Source organism: Bubalus bubalis, chromosome 11, assembly GCF_019923935.1.
Source record: "Bubalus bubalis isolate 160015118507 breed Murrah chromosome 11, NDDB_SH_1, whole genome shotgun sequence".
Lineage (NCBI taxonomy): Eukaryota > Metazoa > Chordata > Mammalia > Artiodactyla > Bovidae > Bubalus > Bubalus bubalis.
In genome coordinates this window covers 79,254,752-79,271,641 of record NC_059167.1, presented here as the reverse complement: position 1 = coordinate 79,271,641, position 16,890 = coordinate 79,254,752, and the positions used below count along the sequence as shown (strand labels likewise).

At 41.6% G+C, this 16,890-nt stretch overlaps 1 pseudogene and 1 gene segment (V, D, J or C); both read right to left on the bottom strand.

Annotated features, from left to right (window-relative positions):
• Nucleotides 1–9,905: 9,905 nt before the first annotated feature.
• On the bottom strand, nt 9,906–12,255 carry LOC123328137. The segment is given in 2 exon segments: nt 9,906–11,702; nt 11,835–12,255. Coding segments are annotated over 2 exon segments (543 nt in total).
• A 3,355-nt stretch (nt 12,256–15,610) lies between these two features.
• On the bottom strand, nt 15,611–16,330 carry LOC123464738 (annotated as a pseudogene).
• Between the last annotated feature and the right edge of the window lie 560 nt (nt 16,331–16,890).

The window sequence follows — 16,890 nt, the reverse complement described above, 5'->3', positions numbered from 1 at the left end:
GAATGAAATACTTAGGAATATATCTACCTAAAGAAACAGAAGACCTATATATAGAAAACTATAAAACACTGATGAAAGAAATCAAAGAGGACACTAAAAGATGGAGAAATATACCATGTTCATGGATCGAAAGAATCAATATAGTGAAAATGAGTGTACTACCCAAAGCAATCTATAGATTCAATGCAATCCCTATCAAGCTACCAACGATATTCTTCACAGAGCTAGAACAAATAATTTCACAATTTGTATGGAAATACAAAAAAACCCTCAAATAGCCAAAGCAATCTTGAGAAAGAAGAATGGAACTGGAGGAATCAATCTTCCTGACTTCAGGCTCTACTACAAAGCCACAGTCATCAAGACAGTGTGGTACTGGCACAAAGACAGAAATATAGATCAATGGAACAAAATAGAAAGCCCAGAGATAAATCCACGCACATATGGAAACCTTATCTTTGACAAAGGAGGCAAGAATATACAATGGAGAAAAGACAATCTCTTTAACAAGTGGTGCTGGGAAAACTGGTCAACCACTTGTAAAAGAATGAAACTAGAACAATTTCTAACACCATACACAAAAATAAACTCAAAATGGATTAAAGATCTAAATGTAAGACCAGAAATTATAAAACTCCTAGAGGAGAACATATGCAAAACACTCTCTGACATACATCACAGCAGGATCCTCTATGACCCACCTCCCAAAATATTGGAAATAAAAGCAAAAATAAACAAATGGGATCTAATTAAAATTAAAAGCTTCTGCACAAGAAAGGAAACTGTAAGCAAGGTGAAAAGACAGACTTCAGAATTGGAGAAAATAATAACAAATGAAGCAACTGACTAAGAATTCATTTCCAAAATATACAAGCAACTCATGCATCTCAATTCCAGAAAAATAAATGACCCAATCAAAAAATGGGCCAAAGAAGTAAATAGACATTTCTCTAAAGAAGACATACAGATGGCTAACAAACATATGAAAAGATGCTCAACATCACTCATTATCAGATCAGATCAGTGGTTCAGTCATGTCCGACTCTTTGTGACCACATGAATCACAGCATGCCAGGCCTCCCTGTCCATGACTAACTCCTGGAGTTCACGCAGACTCACGTCCATCCAGTCAGTGATGACTCCATCCATCTCATCCTCTGTCGTCCCCTTCTCCTCCTGCGCCCAATCCCTCCCAGCAGCAGAGTCATTTCCAATAAGTCAACTCTTCGCATGAGGTGGCCAAAGTACTGGAGTTTCAGCTTTAGCATCATTCCTTCCAAAGAAATCCCAGGGCTGATCTCCTTCAGAATGATTGGATAGATCTCCTTGAAGTCCAAGGGACTCTCAAGAGTCTTCTCCAACACCACAGTTCAAAAGCATCAATTCTTCGGGGCTCAGCCCTCTTCACAGTCCAACTCTCACATCCATGCATGACCACAGGGAAAACCATAGCCTTGACTAGACCAACCTTTGTTGGCAAAGTAATGTCTCTGCTTTTGCTATCTAGGTTGGTCATAACTTTCCTTCCAAGGAGTAAGCGTCTTTTAATTTTCTGGCTGCAGTTACCATCTGTAGTGATTTTGAAGCCCAGAAAAATAAAGTCTGACACTGTTTCCACTGTTTCCCCATCTATTTCCCATGAAGTGGTGGGACCGGATGCCATGATCTTCATTTTCTGAATATTGAGCTTTAAGCCAACTTTTTCACTTTCACTTTCATCAAGAGGCTTTTTAGTTCCTCTTCACTTTCTGCCATAAAGGTGGTGTCATCTGCATATCTGAGGTTATTGATATTTCTCCCGGCAATCTTGATTCCAGTTTGTGTTTCTTCCAGTCCAGCATTTCTCATGATGTACTCTGCATATAAGTTAAATAAGCAGGGTGACAATATACAGTCTTGACGAACTCCTTTTCCTATTTGGAACCAGTCTGTTTTCCATGTCCAGTTCTAACTGTTGCTTCCTGACCTGCATACAAATTCCTCAAGAGGCAGGTCAGGTGGTCTGGTATTCCCATCTCTTTCAGAATTTTCCACATTTTATTGTGATCCACACAGTCAAAGGCTTTGGCATAGTCAATAAAGCAAAAATAGATGTTTTTCTGGAACTCTCTTGCTTTTTCTATGATCCAGCAGATGTTGGCAATTTGATCTCTGGTTCCTCTGCCTTTTCTAAAACCAGCTTGAACATCAGGAAGTTCACGGTTCATGTATTGCTGAAGCCTGGCTTGGAGAATTTTGAGCATTACTTTACTAGCCTGTGAGTTGAGTGCAATTGTGTGGTAGTTTGAGCATTCTTTGGCTTTGCCTTTCTTTGGGATTGGAATGAAAACGGCCCTTTTCCAGTCCTGTGACCACTGCTGAGTTTTCCAAATTTGCTGGCATATTGAGTGCAGCACTTTCACAACATCATATTTCAGGATTTGGAATAGTTCAACTGGAATTCCATCACCTCCACTAGCTTTGTTTTAGTGATATTTTCTAAGGCCCACTTGACTTCACATTCCAGGCTGTCTGGCTCTAGGTCAGCTTATGACCCAGCAATCCCACTGCTGGGCATACACACTGAGGAATCCAGAATCGAAAGATACATGTGTACCCCAATGTTCATTGCAGCACTGTTTATAATAGCCAGGACATGGAATCAACCTAGATGTCCATCAGCAGATGAATGGATAAGAAAGCGGTGGTACATATACACAATGGAATATTACTCAGCCATTAAAAGAATACATCTGAATCAGTTCTAATGAGGTGGATGAAGCTGGAGCCTATTATACAGAGTGAAGTAAGCCAGAAAGAATAACACCAATACAGTATACTAACTCATATATGTGGAATTTAGAAAGATGGTGACAATAACCCTGTATACGAGACAGCAAAAGAGATACTGATGTATAGAACAGTCTTTTGGACTTTGTGGGAGAGGGAGAGGGTGGGATGATTTGGGAGAATGACATTGAAACATGTATAATATCATATATGAAATGAGTCGCCAGTCCAGGTTCGATGCACTGATACCGGATGCTTGGGGCTGGTGCAGTGGGATGACCCAGAGGGATGGTATGGGTAGGGAGGAGGGAGGAGGGCTCAGGATGGGGAACACGTGTATACCTGTGGTGGATTCATGTTGATATATGGCAACACCAATACAATATTGTAAACTTAAAAAATTAAAATGAAATAAAAATAAAAATAAGGAGAAACTGTGTTATAAAAAAAATGACATGAATGAAAATCTGATGTAGGTACTGGTACAAACTCTGCCTTTTATATTAATAATGGTCATCAGTGAGTGATCCCTGCTGTATCAAGATGCCATAATATGTGCCTGTGCTTAAAATTTTATTCTATAAAACACACAGGCAGATGTGTTTCTATAGAATTTAATTTTATAATGATTTTAAACAGATAGAGATATATAGGTGGTTTTGATTCTTAAGTCCATGAAGTAGGTTCTATTATTGCCATTTTACATATGAAGAAACTGATGCACAGAGAGGCTAAGGAGTACCTCAAAAGTCATGCTGTGATGCAGATGACAGGGTTTGAATCCAGCTAATATCAATTCATCATTTTATTAAGGATGATATCAAATGTCCTTTATGCCTATGTTCCTGTACTGGACACCACTACAGCCCCCTGGAACATGAGTTCCATCAAAGCAGACATCACATCTGTCTTGCCAGCTACTGTTTCCACAATGCTTACCAGAAAAATAAGAATTAATGAATAAACTATACTGAAATTTCTCACACTGGGATCCATGCTGTGATGATAAAAATCACAGGGGAAAAAAACAGATATATTTCCATGAGATGTTAATTCAAATTTGTTTGCTTTGTGGATCAGCTTCTACATTATGAATAATAATTTAAAATTTTATTTTTGGCCTATTCATGTTGTGAATGGTAAATCTGCATAGATTTGAAACATAAAATGAGTCTATGTCAAAGGCATTTTGAAATCAAACATGACTTTTGATCTCTACCGCAGAGGATGTTGTGCTCTTAGATACTTTTGTAGAGCAGCTAGAAATACAGTTTTCAATGTGATGTCTGATTTTTAATTAATAACCATAACTACTAGCTTCATATACATAGTCCAAGGATGCAGCCTCCTTTTCCATCACAGAAATGGAAGGCTGGTCTTGAGTTACATCCTGGGTCATGCTGGATCCTGCAGGAAAGAGCCTTTACTTACAACCATGGTGGTATAGGGGATGAAGTGGCTTAGGACCTAATGCCCTGATTCCATTGCCCATTACCCCACCCTTTCAAGATGCATCAGGTAACAATGCTTTGCCCTCCCCACAGCCTTGGTACTGAGAGAGGGGCATGAGTCCCATGTGTGGCCACACTCACTAGACAGACAGAGGCTCTGCCTGCCCTCAGCGCACTGTCAACCAGCAAATGGGCAGCTCCTCCCTACAGTGACGCAGCCTCTGCTCCATTTCAGATCCATATCTGAATTCTGCACCCTGTGCTCAAGAGGTCCAGGCAGAGCTCCTGGGCTGTGTGATGCTTCTGCCCCACGCAGGAAACCGAGTCAGCAGCTGGAGGGCCGTTTGTCTGTGTCATGTCACATGCTTCCTTTACAGGAGGGAAATGCTAGACTTCTGCACATCAGTCAAATTAGAACACTATCAGACTAGAAATAAACAGTGGTAAAACTGAATCATGTTCGGTTCATTCTCCTTTGGATCAGAGAATCAAAAGTAACAATGCGGTTTCGACTCTAACAGAAAGGCAGAAATTTTCGCTTCATCTTTGTTCCTGCCTCCTATGGAATCTGGTAAAAGTTACCTGCGAAATATTTTGTTGTCTATGAACGATTTCATATCTTGCCTCTGCGTCACAAAATCTGTCTAGTGTGTGCCATGTTAAATAGCAGTAGGGGGAAAATACATGTATATGTGATCACAATTTACATGTGTGTATCTGTATAAACAAAAGTAAATTCAGAAAATTTTAGTCAGTGCCTAAATATAAGAACTCCTATTGAAACTCAATACATGTATTTCTGAATCACCCCCAGCTCTTCCAAACCACACCCATTAATTGTGGTGGAAATTGGGATAGGGAAAACCCTAAAAATACACAAATCCAGAGCCAAAGCATTATCAAAAGCAATAGAAATCCTGTTAGAAATGCCAGCTCAGTTCAATCTCCATTGACATCTGTTCCCTGCATCATAGTCTTAAAACTCTTTGCCATCTTAAATATTGGGAGTTATGTCTCACTGCTGTAGACATAGGTCCATGAGAACATGTAAGACCAAGATCATCAATATTTTAAATATTATTGTTCTACATAAGGGCTTTCCCTGGTGGCTCAGCTCGTAAAGAATCCACCTGCAATGTGGAAGACCTGGGTTTGATCCCTGGGTTGAGAAGGTCCCCTGGAGAAGGGAATGACTACCCACTCCGGTATTCTGACCTGGAGAATTCTTGATAAATCAATCTGCTTAATGCTAGAGAGGAAGATGGACCAGCATTCACTTTACCCTCCCTCTCAGCTTCATCAGGTAGCTTTCACTTGAAAACCCTAGAAATTCTTGAAGCCACTAAAGCAAACACTAGATTTTAGGCTTTTTTATTGGGAGAAAATTGCCTTTGAAAGTTTCTGCTTTGATATGAATTACTAATGTGCTTAGAAAAATCAATGAAACTTCCTCATCATACCCGTATTTGTTGCTGTTTAGTCATTAAGTTGAGCCCGACTCTTTGCAACCCCATGAACTGTAAACCACCAGGATCCTCTGTCCATGGGATTTCCAAGGTAAGAATACTGGGGTGGGTTGCTATATCCTTCTCCAGGGGATCTGCTCGACCCAGGGATTGAACTCATCCTGAAGATCTTCTGCATTGGCAAGCGGATTCTTTACCACTGAGCCCCCGGGGAAGCCCAGACCCATATTTACTAATTGTCTAAAATAAGTATTTGCTTTAATAAGATATACAGTGTAGAAGAACAGAAAATTCTGTCTTACAGTCCCAATGAGGAGACATATTTGCCACACGAAGGGTTTTTTTAATTTGAAAAATATAATCCTCATTGCCATGGCAAAGACCTGTAATGTATATCCTCTTTAATATGGCTGCTGAGGCTCAGCTATAAGCCCTGAATAAGCAGGTTATTCAATCACAGAGAATCTGAGCAACATTATGTTCAAAGACATAAAAGATGATAACTGAAATTTTTTGGCTTCAGTGTTCAGGAACATATACAGACTCCTGTGATTGCCCACTGAACAAGGTACAGTTTTTATTACTGCATTAACTTATTTTTCATCAAATGAAAATTTCAAAAAGTATAAAATTCTAAGAAAGCAATGGTATTTAACAAGAAATAAACAGATTTCATGGTGGTTCTATCAATTAGCTTTTATGAATATTAGTTATGCATCAGAATGATTGACGTCCTACCCAAGCTCTGCTCCTAACTGGTTATGTAACCTTGATTAAGTTACTAAACAGCTCTACACTTCAATTTTGTCATTTGTAAATTGAAAGTTTCCTAGTATCTACCTGAAGAGGTGGAGAGGGATTTAAAAGCTTAACCCATGGCCCATAAACCTGTCAATGTTACATATTAGGGACAAACAGAGCTCAGTGAGTGAATAAAATGATTTGTGAAAGAAACATTATTTTAAGACACATATGGTGTCTTAAAGCAATACAATCCTAAAGCAGGTGACTTGGTCAGGTATACTCTATTCTCAAAACTTATTCATGTGGCTGAAATATATGAGTAGGTGCTCAAAAAGTGTTCCTGAATGAATGCAGGTATAGCTTGGAATGATTACATCCCATGTAAGCATTAAATCATAATTTTAAAGAGCATTTTCTCTTGTACTTACTCATTTTACATCCATAAGGAAATGTTAGTACCAAATAAAGCAAAATGAAATGAAACAAATATGAAAACACAAAAATTAAACCTCTAGCTGAAAGTGCATTCATTTAGAGCAAGAGCTCCTGCACATGAGTGCTCATACCAGCATTATTTATAAGAGCTAAAAAGTAGAAATAACCAAAATGTTTCCAAAACAATCATTCTTCAAGTGAATAATGGATAAAGAGAATTAAGTGACCATAAGGAGTAGTGAAGAGCTGATATGGAGACACGCCATAGAGAGAGTCCGCTAGGTGAAAGAAGACAGGTACAAACAGTCATATGAGATCTGATTCTATCTCTAGGAAACGTCCAGAACAGTCAAATCCATAGAGACAGAGAACAAAGGAATGGATGCCAGTGTTTGGGGGAAACGGGGAATGAGAGTGACTGCTAATGCGTACAAAGTTTCTTCCTGGGGTGGTGTTCTGGAATCAGATAGTGCTGTTGACTGCACAACTCTGTGAATATGCTAAAAACCACTCAATTGTATAGTTAAAAGCGTGAAGTTGATGATACATGAATTATCTTTATAAAGCTGTCATTTAAAAAGTGATAGAGCTGAAAATACTCATATTTGCCCGGAGCCGGCGAGAGACATTCCACTCATGACAAAGGTCATGAGGAAGGAGGCTCGGCATATGCAAAGGCGGGATCGAGCCTCGGGAGTGCCTCTGGATATTCTCGAGCATCTACCCCCCAAAAACCAGAGTCTGCCTACTTTATTGCCTTGTGCTCTCACCTCTGACTTTACTGGGGACTGTCCCCCACCACCATCTCGCTCTCTCTGTCAAAGAGTTAACTTACAGCTCCAATTAATAAAGTTCCTGGGCAATTAGGAGTGTTTAAATCCAAACCACTCAGATGGCTCTCTAACTCCCCTGACAAGTTTACCTGGACACCTACAGCTATGCATACGATTGTTTACAGTCTCCCAGCCTCGAGAGGCATGGGAAGCTTAAGATATTCAAATAGCTTAGAGCCTCTCAGAGAGTTAGAAACTGTCAGAATAAAACTAGTAAAAGATTTCATTGATGAGCCAATGCTTGCTGCCAAGTTTCCACATCCCCTGAATTGTATCCTTGAATGTGTATTAATTAATATAGTTGGTATGTAGAAAAAATAAGTAGTGGCCTTGGTGTTAGCAACTTTAGACCCTTAAGGTAATAAATTCTTTCCTTTGTAAACCCATTACACATCCGCCCTATAGGAATGTAATCTTATCTTCAGAAGATGGCGCCAAACCTTAAAATAATTACTCTTAGAGAAAATAAGTCTTTGTTGATAAGTCCTTGTCAAGAGTCATAAAATGTTAATAGGCCTTCTGGCCAGAAGATGATGTAAATCACCTAAACCATTTGTATATGATAAATTTGCAGGAAAGAAACCCTGGTTTTTGATAAGCATCAAAGACTGCTGACTTTGCATCCCCTATTATCCTCTATGTGTAACTTAGGGTATAAAAGCCCCTGTTGAAAATAAAGCTATGGGCCTTGCTCACCAACGCTTGGTCTCCCCATGTCATTCTTCCCCTCAACCTCCAGCTTAGTATCCCCCTGGAGCGTGGATATCCTCTGCGACCATTTATTTGCCTGGGCTTCTAAGACCCACTCGAGAAGGTGTCTAAGGTGGGGCACCTTCCGATATTCGAGAGGGTGCCTGCGGCCTCCGTGGTCAGAGCTAACCTGGTGTCACGGGTTATACTGATTTTCCGCATAAACCAAGCTACTCAGCTTCTTTTCTCCACTGAATTTTCCTACTGAGCTATCCTCATTCTATTATTCTTTATATCTCTGAATAAATAAATAAATAAATAGGTCGCCTACTCCGTCTCCCCTTCGAATACCCTGGATCAGCCGGGGCTGGACCTAGGCACATATTAATAACAGATCAAGTGCTGGGACAGAAAGAGTCCTGGGGGCTGCTAATCTGCCAATATGAGGACAAAATAAGATGGTTATAATGCTTTGATCTTAAAGAGGAGGGTAAAATTTATGAAGAGGGTTTCAGTTCAGTTCAGTTCAGTCACTCAGTCGTGTCCGATTCCCTGTGACCCCATGAACTGCAGCACACCAGGCCTCCCTGTCCATCACCAACTCCCGGAGTTCACTCAGACTCACGTGATTCGAGTCAGTGATGCCATCCAGCCATCTTATCCTCAGTCGTCCCCTTCTCTTCCTGCTCCCAATCCCTCCCAGCTTCAGAATCTTTTCCAATGAGACAACTCTTCGCATGAGGTGGCCAAAGTACTGGAGTTTCAGCTTCAGCATCATTCCTTCCAAAGAAATCCCAGGGATGATCTCCTTCAGAATGGACTGGTTGGATCTCCTTGCAGTCCAAGGGACTCTCAAGAGTCTTCTCCAACACCACAGTTCAAAAGCATCAATTCTTCGGTGCTCAGCTTTCTTCACAGTCCAACTCTCACATCCATGCATGACCACAGGAAAAACCATAGCCCTGACTAGACGAACCTTTGTTGGCAAAGCAATGTCTCTGCTTTTGAATATGCTATCTAGGTTGGTCATAACTTTTCTTCCAAGGAGTAAGCGTCTTTTAATTTTATGGCTGCAGTCACCATCTGTAGTGATTTTGGAGCCCCAAAAAATAAAGTCTGACACTGTTTCCACTGTTTCCCCATCTATTTCCCATGAAGTGATGGGACCGGATGCCATGATCTTTGTTTTCTGAATGTTGAGTTTTAAGCCAACTTTTTCACTCTCCTCTTTCACCTTCATCAAGAGGCTCTTTAGTTCCTCTTCACTTTCTGCCATAAGGGTGGTGTCATCTGCATATCTGACGTTATTGATATTTTTCATGGCAATCTTGATTCCAGCTTGTGCTTCTTCCAGCCCAGCATTTCTCGTGATGTACTCTGCATATAAGTTAAATAAGCAGGGTGACAATATACAGCCTTGACGAACTCCTTTTCCTATTTGGAACCAGTCTGTTTTCCATGTCCAGTTCTAACTGTTGTTTCCTGATGTGCATACAAATTTCTCAAGAGGTTGTTCAGGTAGTCTGGTATTCCCATCTCTTTCAGAGGGTTTTACCATTAAGCAAATTCAGCCTGTATTTCAGGATCCCTTAGTGTCCTGGGCCCAAGAAACTTGATTCTGCAATTTCATTTTCTTTTTCTAAAGAAGAGCCTCTGAAAGGCTCAGAAGGCTCAGGCTCTGCAAAACCTTCATCCGTACCTGTCAGTCCCACAGAATCATACAAGAGAGATAAAGCACGGTGAGGTTCAGAGACCTCCAGAATGCAGGACGAATTTCTCTTCGTGAGTTTCATTCATTGCAAGTTACAGTGAGAGCCACACATTTCTTTGTTTTTTGCTCCTCTGCTGTGAGAACATTGTGAATATGTCAGGAATTTAGAATCCCAGTCAACAAAAGTCCATGTGCCCTCTTTCAATAAGGACTGTTTGCTTGGTCACTTAATTTGACACATTTCAAAGTGATCAGAGGCCTCAATACAGCGATAAAGATAATATGTCAGGTTACATGATCATGTTTATGTCCAGAATTTCTCACAGCACGGATCCTCAAGACCAGAATCGGAATCATGACCTAGCATTCTGTAAAGAGCTGCCATGATGACAAGATGAGGGTGGAGCTCTGTCACCAACATAGAATCAAGACACCTCATGCGCAAAAGGTTCACTGACTAGACTGCTCTGGCCCACAGGACCCTTGACAGAAGGAATATCTTCTCAGGAATCCATCTTCATGGAACTCACAGCAGCAGCATTTCTTGAGCAACCATAAGAGTTGGAAAAGTCAAGGGAAGAGAGTGTAAAGGTCCCAGTCACTAAAGATGGAGTGTCTGCAGGTGAAACTCAGCAAGACACAAAATTCTGGTCTGAATTATAAAAATCTGACAATAGCTTCAGGGTCATACATTCATTAATGAATGAGGTGCCCTGGGAGTTTTCATCAACAGGTTGTGACATATTTCAGCATATATCAACTGAACTGTCATTGAACAGAGTTAATGTCACTTCCAGGAATTCTGTGCCATCTGGAGAAATGTGACTGGGCTAAAAACAGGCATTTCTGGAGAAGACATTTTAGATTCCTCTTTTCACTGTCCTTCACAGATTCCTCTCTGTAGACCAATCCAAGAATTGCAGGGTTCTTGGCACTGAACTTCAGAGCTGGAAATACTTTGAAAATGTCTCTGGCATAACACAGTGGCTTCCCAGGTGGCTCAGTGGTAAAGAATCTGCCTGCCAAACAGGAGACATTGGTACCATTCCTGGGTGGGGATAATTCCCAGGAGAAAGAAATGGCAACCCACTCCAGTCTTCTTGCCTGGGAAATCCCATGGACAGAAGAGCCCACTACAGTCATAGGGTCGCAAAAGAGTCGGAGATGACTTAGTACATAAACAACAACACAGCTAGCATAAAACACCTAAGACAGAAACAACAACCCCCCTGCAGGGCTGCCCATAGCCAGAGCCCCATCTGCACTCGGGGTTTGTGCTCAGCTGCCCCACAGCCCTCTCTCATTGTGTCACTCAGAGCACAGTAGTACACAGCCGAGTCTGATGCTTGCACTGCCTGTTTCTGCAGGTGGAAGGAGCTGTCACTCCTATCAAGAGTGGCCTGAAAACCTTTACTCTTTGGGTTCTGGTCTGATATCGAGCCCTTCAGTAGGAGTTGAGGAGCTTTGTTGAGATGCTGGATATACCAGAAAAGATAGAGATCAAAATCAGCAGTCTGGTATGTGCAGTTCAGGGTCATGAAAGCCCCCTCTGAGACAGTCACTGGGCCCTCTTTCTGGTTCACTGAGTCACCATTGGTCCCTCCTGGAAGAGAATCACTTTGTTATAGTAGAAATGTACAGGAGGAGAGTTTTCAGCCAGAGAAGAAAAATAAAACTTACCTATAATCATAGGAAAATGAAAAATCATTAACATTTAGGATAAAATGATACTTACTGAATGTTAAGATGATCAAAAGAACTGAGTAAGTGGCAGAACGCATGTTCGCAAAAGAAAACAATCCTTGTTCTCTGGAATACACAAATCTAATAAATCTAGTCTCCATCTGAATGTTACAGAAGCTCCTCGCTCAGAAACTGAGAGCCCCTTTCTGTACTGCAGCAATATTCTGTCTTGTGGCTACAAAGCAGGCAAGTGAAACCAGCTCCTGAATACAGTGAGGAACCGCATCTGAAGGAAGCCCCTCCCTCTGGTGGTGATCGTGAAAATTGCACCACAGTGCGGTCTGACCTATTCCTCCTGATAATAGCTTGTGGGGTACATACAGGAGAATGGGACAGGACCCCAAGAACAGAGTCCTAAACATAAGCGTGCTTAGGGAAATATTCTATTATTGCTTCCATAATTTTTTGCATGGTACAGGTTTCTCTAGCTTCACAAGAAACCCCAGTTACAATTTCTAGATGGAATAGTCAGATTTCTTCCTTCCATGTGTCTCCAAGATTCCCATGAGTCAGAGAAGGATCTCCCTGAATGGAAAGTGCTCCCTCCTCTCCTCAAGTTCTTTACCTGAACTAGCTCTGTTCATCCCCAAGACACAGTCAACATGCCATGGAGGAAACCTTATCTACGGCAGGTCTCAAATAATGTGTGGTTGAATGATAAGGTTATTATTACATACCCTACCATCATAAAATGACATATTTGTGAAAATACCCTCAAAAAATAAAAAAATAAGTTACTGCTACTTATTTTTCACAGTTAAAGGTAGAGTTCATCTTACAACTAGAAAACTGGACAAAATATATAAAACAAATGTTGGACCTTGTAGATCAGGTAGCACAGAGATAAGGAAGACAGATGAGATGAGCACTGACATTGCCCAGCTTACTTCATGGGGGCAGCTTCCAGGCACCAGTGCATGAGGGATTTACCAAAACTGTCCCAGTGTGGGATTGAGATGGAACCTAGAAATCTGTGGACCACTGTACAAGAAAGGAGGGATGTGGACAAAAAGAGAGAAAGGGAGAGACAAGGGCAAGGCGGTACCATGAGGAGGGAGGAGATCCACGGTGAATCCTGGGCTGAGTGATAATCTGCAATAAAAGAGAGAAACCTCAGTGAGTTTGGTAAACCTCCCTGGAAAGATCTCCTTTGGGGCCCCTGGACCATACTTGGATGATAGCACTTGTGACATTCTTGTTGTAATTCAACTAAGTATTTTTTTTTAGAAAGTCAGGTTCAGATGCTTAATATATTAACCAGGCTTGCTTCATTTCAAAGGCATGTGTGTGGTGTTTATCAGGCTCCTGTTTATTTATTTTATTAGAGATTCAGTAATCGCAGTGGAAACAGCTGTCTGCTCAGCGTCTATCAGCCTGTTTGTCTAGGTTCCTGTGCAATTATTTTTGCAAGTGAAGTGAACCCAGCAGAAGATATAACAAAGTCATTTCATAGCTGCTTCTTTTTCTAGGATTTACTTTATGGAAAGTATGGTTGTATTATGGTAAGAAGTCAAAACATTGTTCTTTACTGACATAAACCATTTTAAGGCATGAAGACTCTGTGGCTGCAGGCAGGTGTGAGGTTGCCTTACACGGTTTTTCAGGGCAGTGCTATCAATCCAGTAACAATGGCTATGACTTAGTTGAATTGACTAAGAACAATTTCAAGAACAATCTTCAGATGTACCTTTCCACCTACAGAGATTTTCTCACCAGTTAAAATGAACTCCTACTAAAATTAGAGCTATTTTTTTAATGCACAGCTGTTTGCTGAGTTGTCATTTGTTTTGTTTATGGCTGCCCTAGGTCTTAGCTTCAGCTTGTGAGATTTAGTTCTCTAACCAGGGACTGAACTTGGGACCCCTGCACTGGGAGTGCAGAGTCCTATCCCCTGGACCAAAATTCCCCCTAAAATTAGGGTCTTGAGTCAAGTTATTGTGCTGGTAGGACTCTCTGGCTCAGCAGATCACCTAGGTACTCTTAAACTTTTGTGCATGTTCAGGAATCCCTAGGCTCCAGCATTCATGCTGGAGATTTAAAGAGTTCTCTGCTGCTGCTACTGCTAAGTCGCTTCAGTCGTGTCCGACTCTGTGCGACCCCATAGACAGCAGCCCACCAGGCTCCGCCATCCCTGGGATTCTCCAGGCAAGAACACTGGAGTGGGTTGCCATTTCCTTCTCCTACAACATATAAACTGAAAACCAGACATACTTCCTATCTGAAATTGCTTTCAGTTGACTGAGTAGCAGATAAGCAAAAAAAAAAAAAAAAAAAAAAAAAGAATCCTCTGCCCTGACTGTAGGTCCCACTAGCCTGGACCCAGAGATGTGGAATGAGAGATCAGACCAGAAGTAGAGGGCTGATACAGTTACCACCAGGGAAATAAACCCTGCTTGAATACTTTTTTTCCACTGTAAGATTATTTTTTGTTTTTTTTTTCATCTCCCTCTCCCTTTCTCTGGTGTGTTTATCAAGATTTTGAACCCCCAGTGTTCAGATGGCCAACACCCAGGGTGCAGGACTCTAGGATGTTAGGGAGGAAGTCTGCACTGACCTTCAGGTAGGTGTCCTGACATCCACCCTCTTAAATGAGGATGGGACTACATCCTCCAGGACCATTACACATGTATACCTGTGGCGGATTCATTTTCATATTTGGCAAAACTAATACAATTATGTAAAGTTTAAAAATAAAATAAAATTTAAAAAAAAGAAAAAAAAAGAAAACTATTCTACTATTAAACTCTGTATTTTGATTGCTGTGTTTATAAATTATGAGATGACAAATAATCAGTGTCTAGGCCACATCTCCCTGACTGTCTGGCAGTAAAACATATCTCTTTTCACACCTTCTGTGTCCCCCACTGTCTGTCCAGAAAGTCTGGTCCCCAAAGGTGCGGACAGGAGTTTAACCTGCAGAGATGCAGAGGGGATGCTCTGTGCAATGGGCATGATTGTTGCAGAGATGCAGAGCCCAAGTGGTTCCACATCCCCTGCTCATGAGCAGAGGAGTGGGGAGATGTTCCTGCCTTGGGAGTGGGTGATAATTTCTCCTAGTTTCTTGGAGCAAGTGAAAAGCTCACTCCACTCCAAAGATAGCTTATTGTAAGAGTACATAAACACTTTTTCCATGTATCAGAAATATGACTGACTGATTAATAAATTTCCCCTGAGGTGACATTATTATTGGCAAAGAGAATAGCCTGTGCCCTGTTTGAATACAAACAATACACATCATGCCTGCAATATTTACCAACTGGACTGCTCTGACCCACAGGGCCATTGACAGAAGGATTATCTTGTCAGAAAACTCTCCTCGTGGAACTTATCTAGGTAGCAGCATTGCTGCAGCAGCCATAGGGATGAAAAAGTCAAGGAAGAGAGAATAAAGCTCCTAGTCACTGAAGATGGAGTGTCTGCAGGTGTATCTCAGCAAGACATACAATCCTAGTCTGAATTATTAAAACCAGAGACTACCTTCCAGATCACACAGTCATCCATTAACAATGTTCCCGGGAGTTTTCATTAACAGGTTGTGAAATATTTCAGCATATATCAACTGAATTGTCACCGAAAAGTTAATGACACTTCAAGGGATTCTATGTCTTTAGGGGGAATGTGAATGGGCTGAAAACAGGCATTTGTGGAGAAAAGCGCTTAGGTTCCTCTTTACACTGTCCCGCCCCAGATTCCTCCCTGTAGGGCAATCTAAGAATTCCAAGGTTCTTAGCTCTGAGCTTCAGAGCTGAAAGTACTTTGACAATGCCTCTAGCACAGAACTCTGGAGAGCTGCCCACAGCCTGACCCCATCTGTGCCCTTGGGTTTGTGTTCAGCTCCCCCTGCGGCCTCTCTCACTGTGTCGCTCAGAGCGCAGTAGTACACAGCTGAGTCTGATGTTTGCATGGAGGATTTCTGCAGGTGGAAGGAGCTGTCACTCGAGATATGAGTGGCTTCAAAACCTCTGCTGGCCACCTTCTGGTTTAATGAGCTTTTCAGGAGCAGCTCAAGTTCTTTGTTTTGGTACTGGACATACCAGAGAAGAAAATCTGAATAGCTGGACTGGTAAGTACACTTCAGAGTCAGAGATGCCTTCTCGGGGAGGGTAACAACACCTTCTGTCTGGGTCACCGAGTCTCCACTGGTGCCTCCTTAAACACACACACACACACACACAGAGTAAGACTTTGTTAAGTTGGCTAAGGAAGAGGGACCATCTCCCGCTTGATAGAGGTTACATGACATCCTAAAACCAAGGAATAGAACATCTTAGAAATTTTAAATAAATGTTACTCACGCATTATCAACAAGATCACAAGTCCTAAGCACAAAGCAGATGGCATAGCTGGCTCAGAAGCAGTGGGAGGATGAGTTTGGGGATACATGAAAGTTGAAAAAACTATTCCTCTAGTTTATTGATCTTTTGTTGAAATCTTTAAGAAAATCTTGGTTCATGTGCTATGCAAGACGAACTCCCCTACAAGATCATGCTGTAGGCTGAGCAAGAGAAAGGTTCTCAGAAATGAAAGATGAATTTATATCAAACCACCAACGAAAGGGAGCAGCGCCCTCTGTCGTTCTCCTTCTGTTCCTGCAGTCTGCTGTACATCTTTTGGTATTTACCCTGAAAATGAGCTCAAGCTGTAGGCATAGAAGGGAAATAGGTACCTCGGGTGAGCGCAGGGCTCAAGGAAGGAAGCATCAAATAATTTCTGCAGACTTCGCAATGGTGTCCGAGGCTGAGACAGTCGGTGATTCCTCTGTCTTTAAGATGCAGAGAAATACAGTTCCCTTAAGGCTTTCCAGGCCCAGCATCTATTGTCTGATCACATTGAGCAATAAACTCATTTAGGCAACTTAAGTTATAGTGTGAGTGTGAAAAAAGATTGAACTGAGATCTCTTCTTGTCATCTCCTTAACTGGTCCCCTAGAACCAGGGGATGAGCTGTCTCTGCTTAGAATGTTCTTCCTTTCTGCCCAGAATCTTTGCCTGCTGCTGAGTCACTTCAGTCGTGTCCGACTCTGTGCGACCCCATAGACAGCAGCCCAC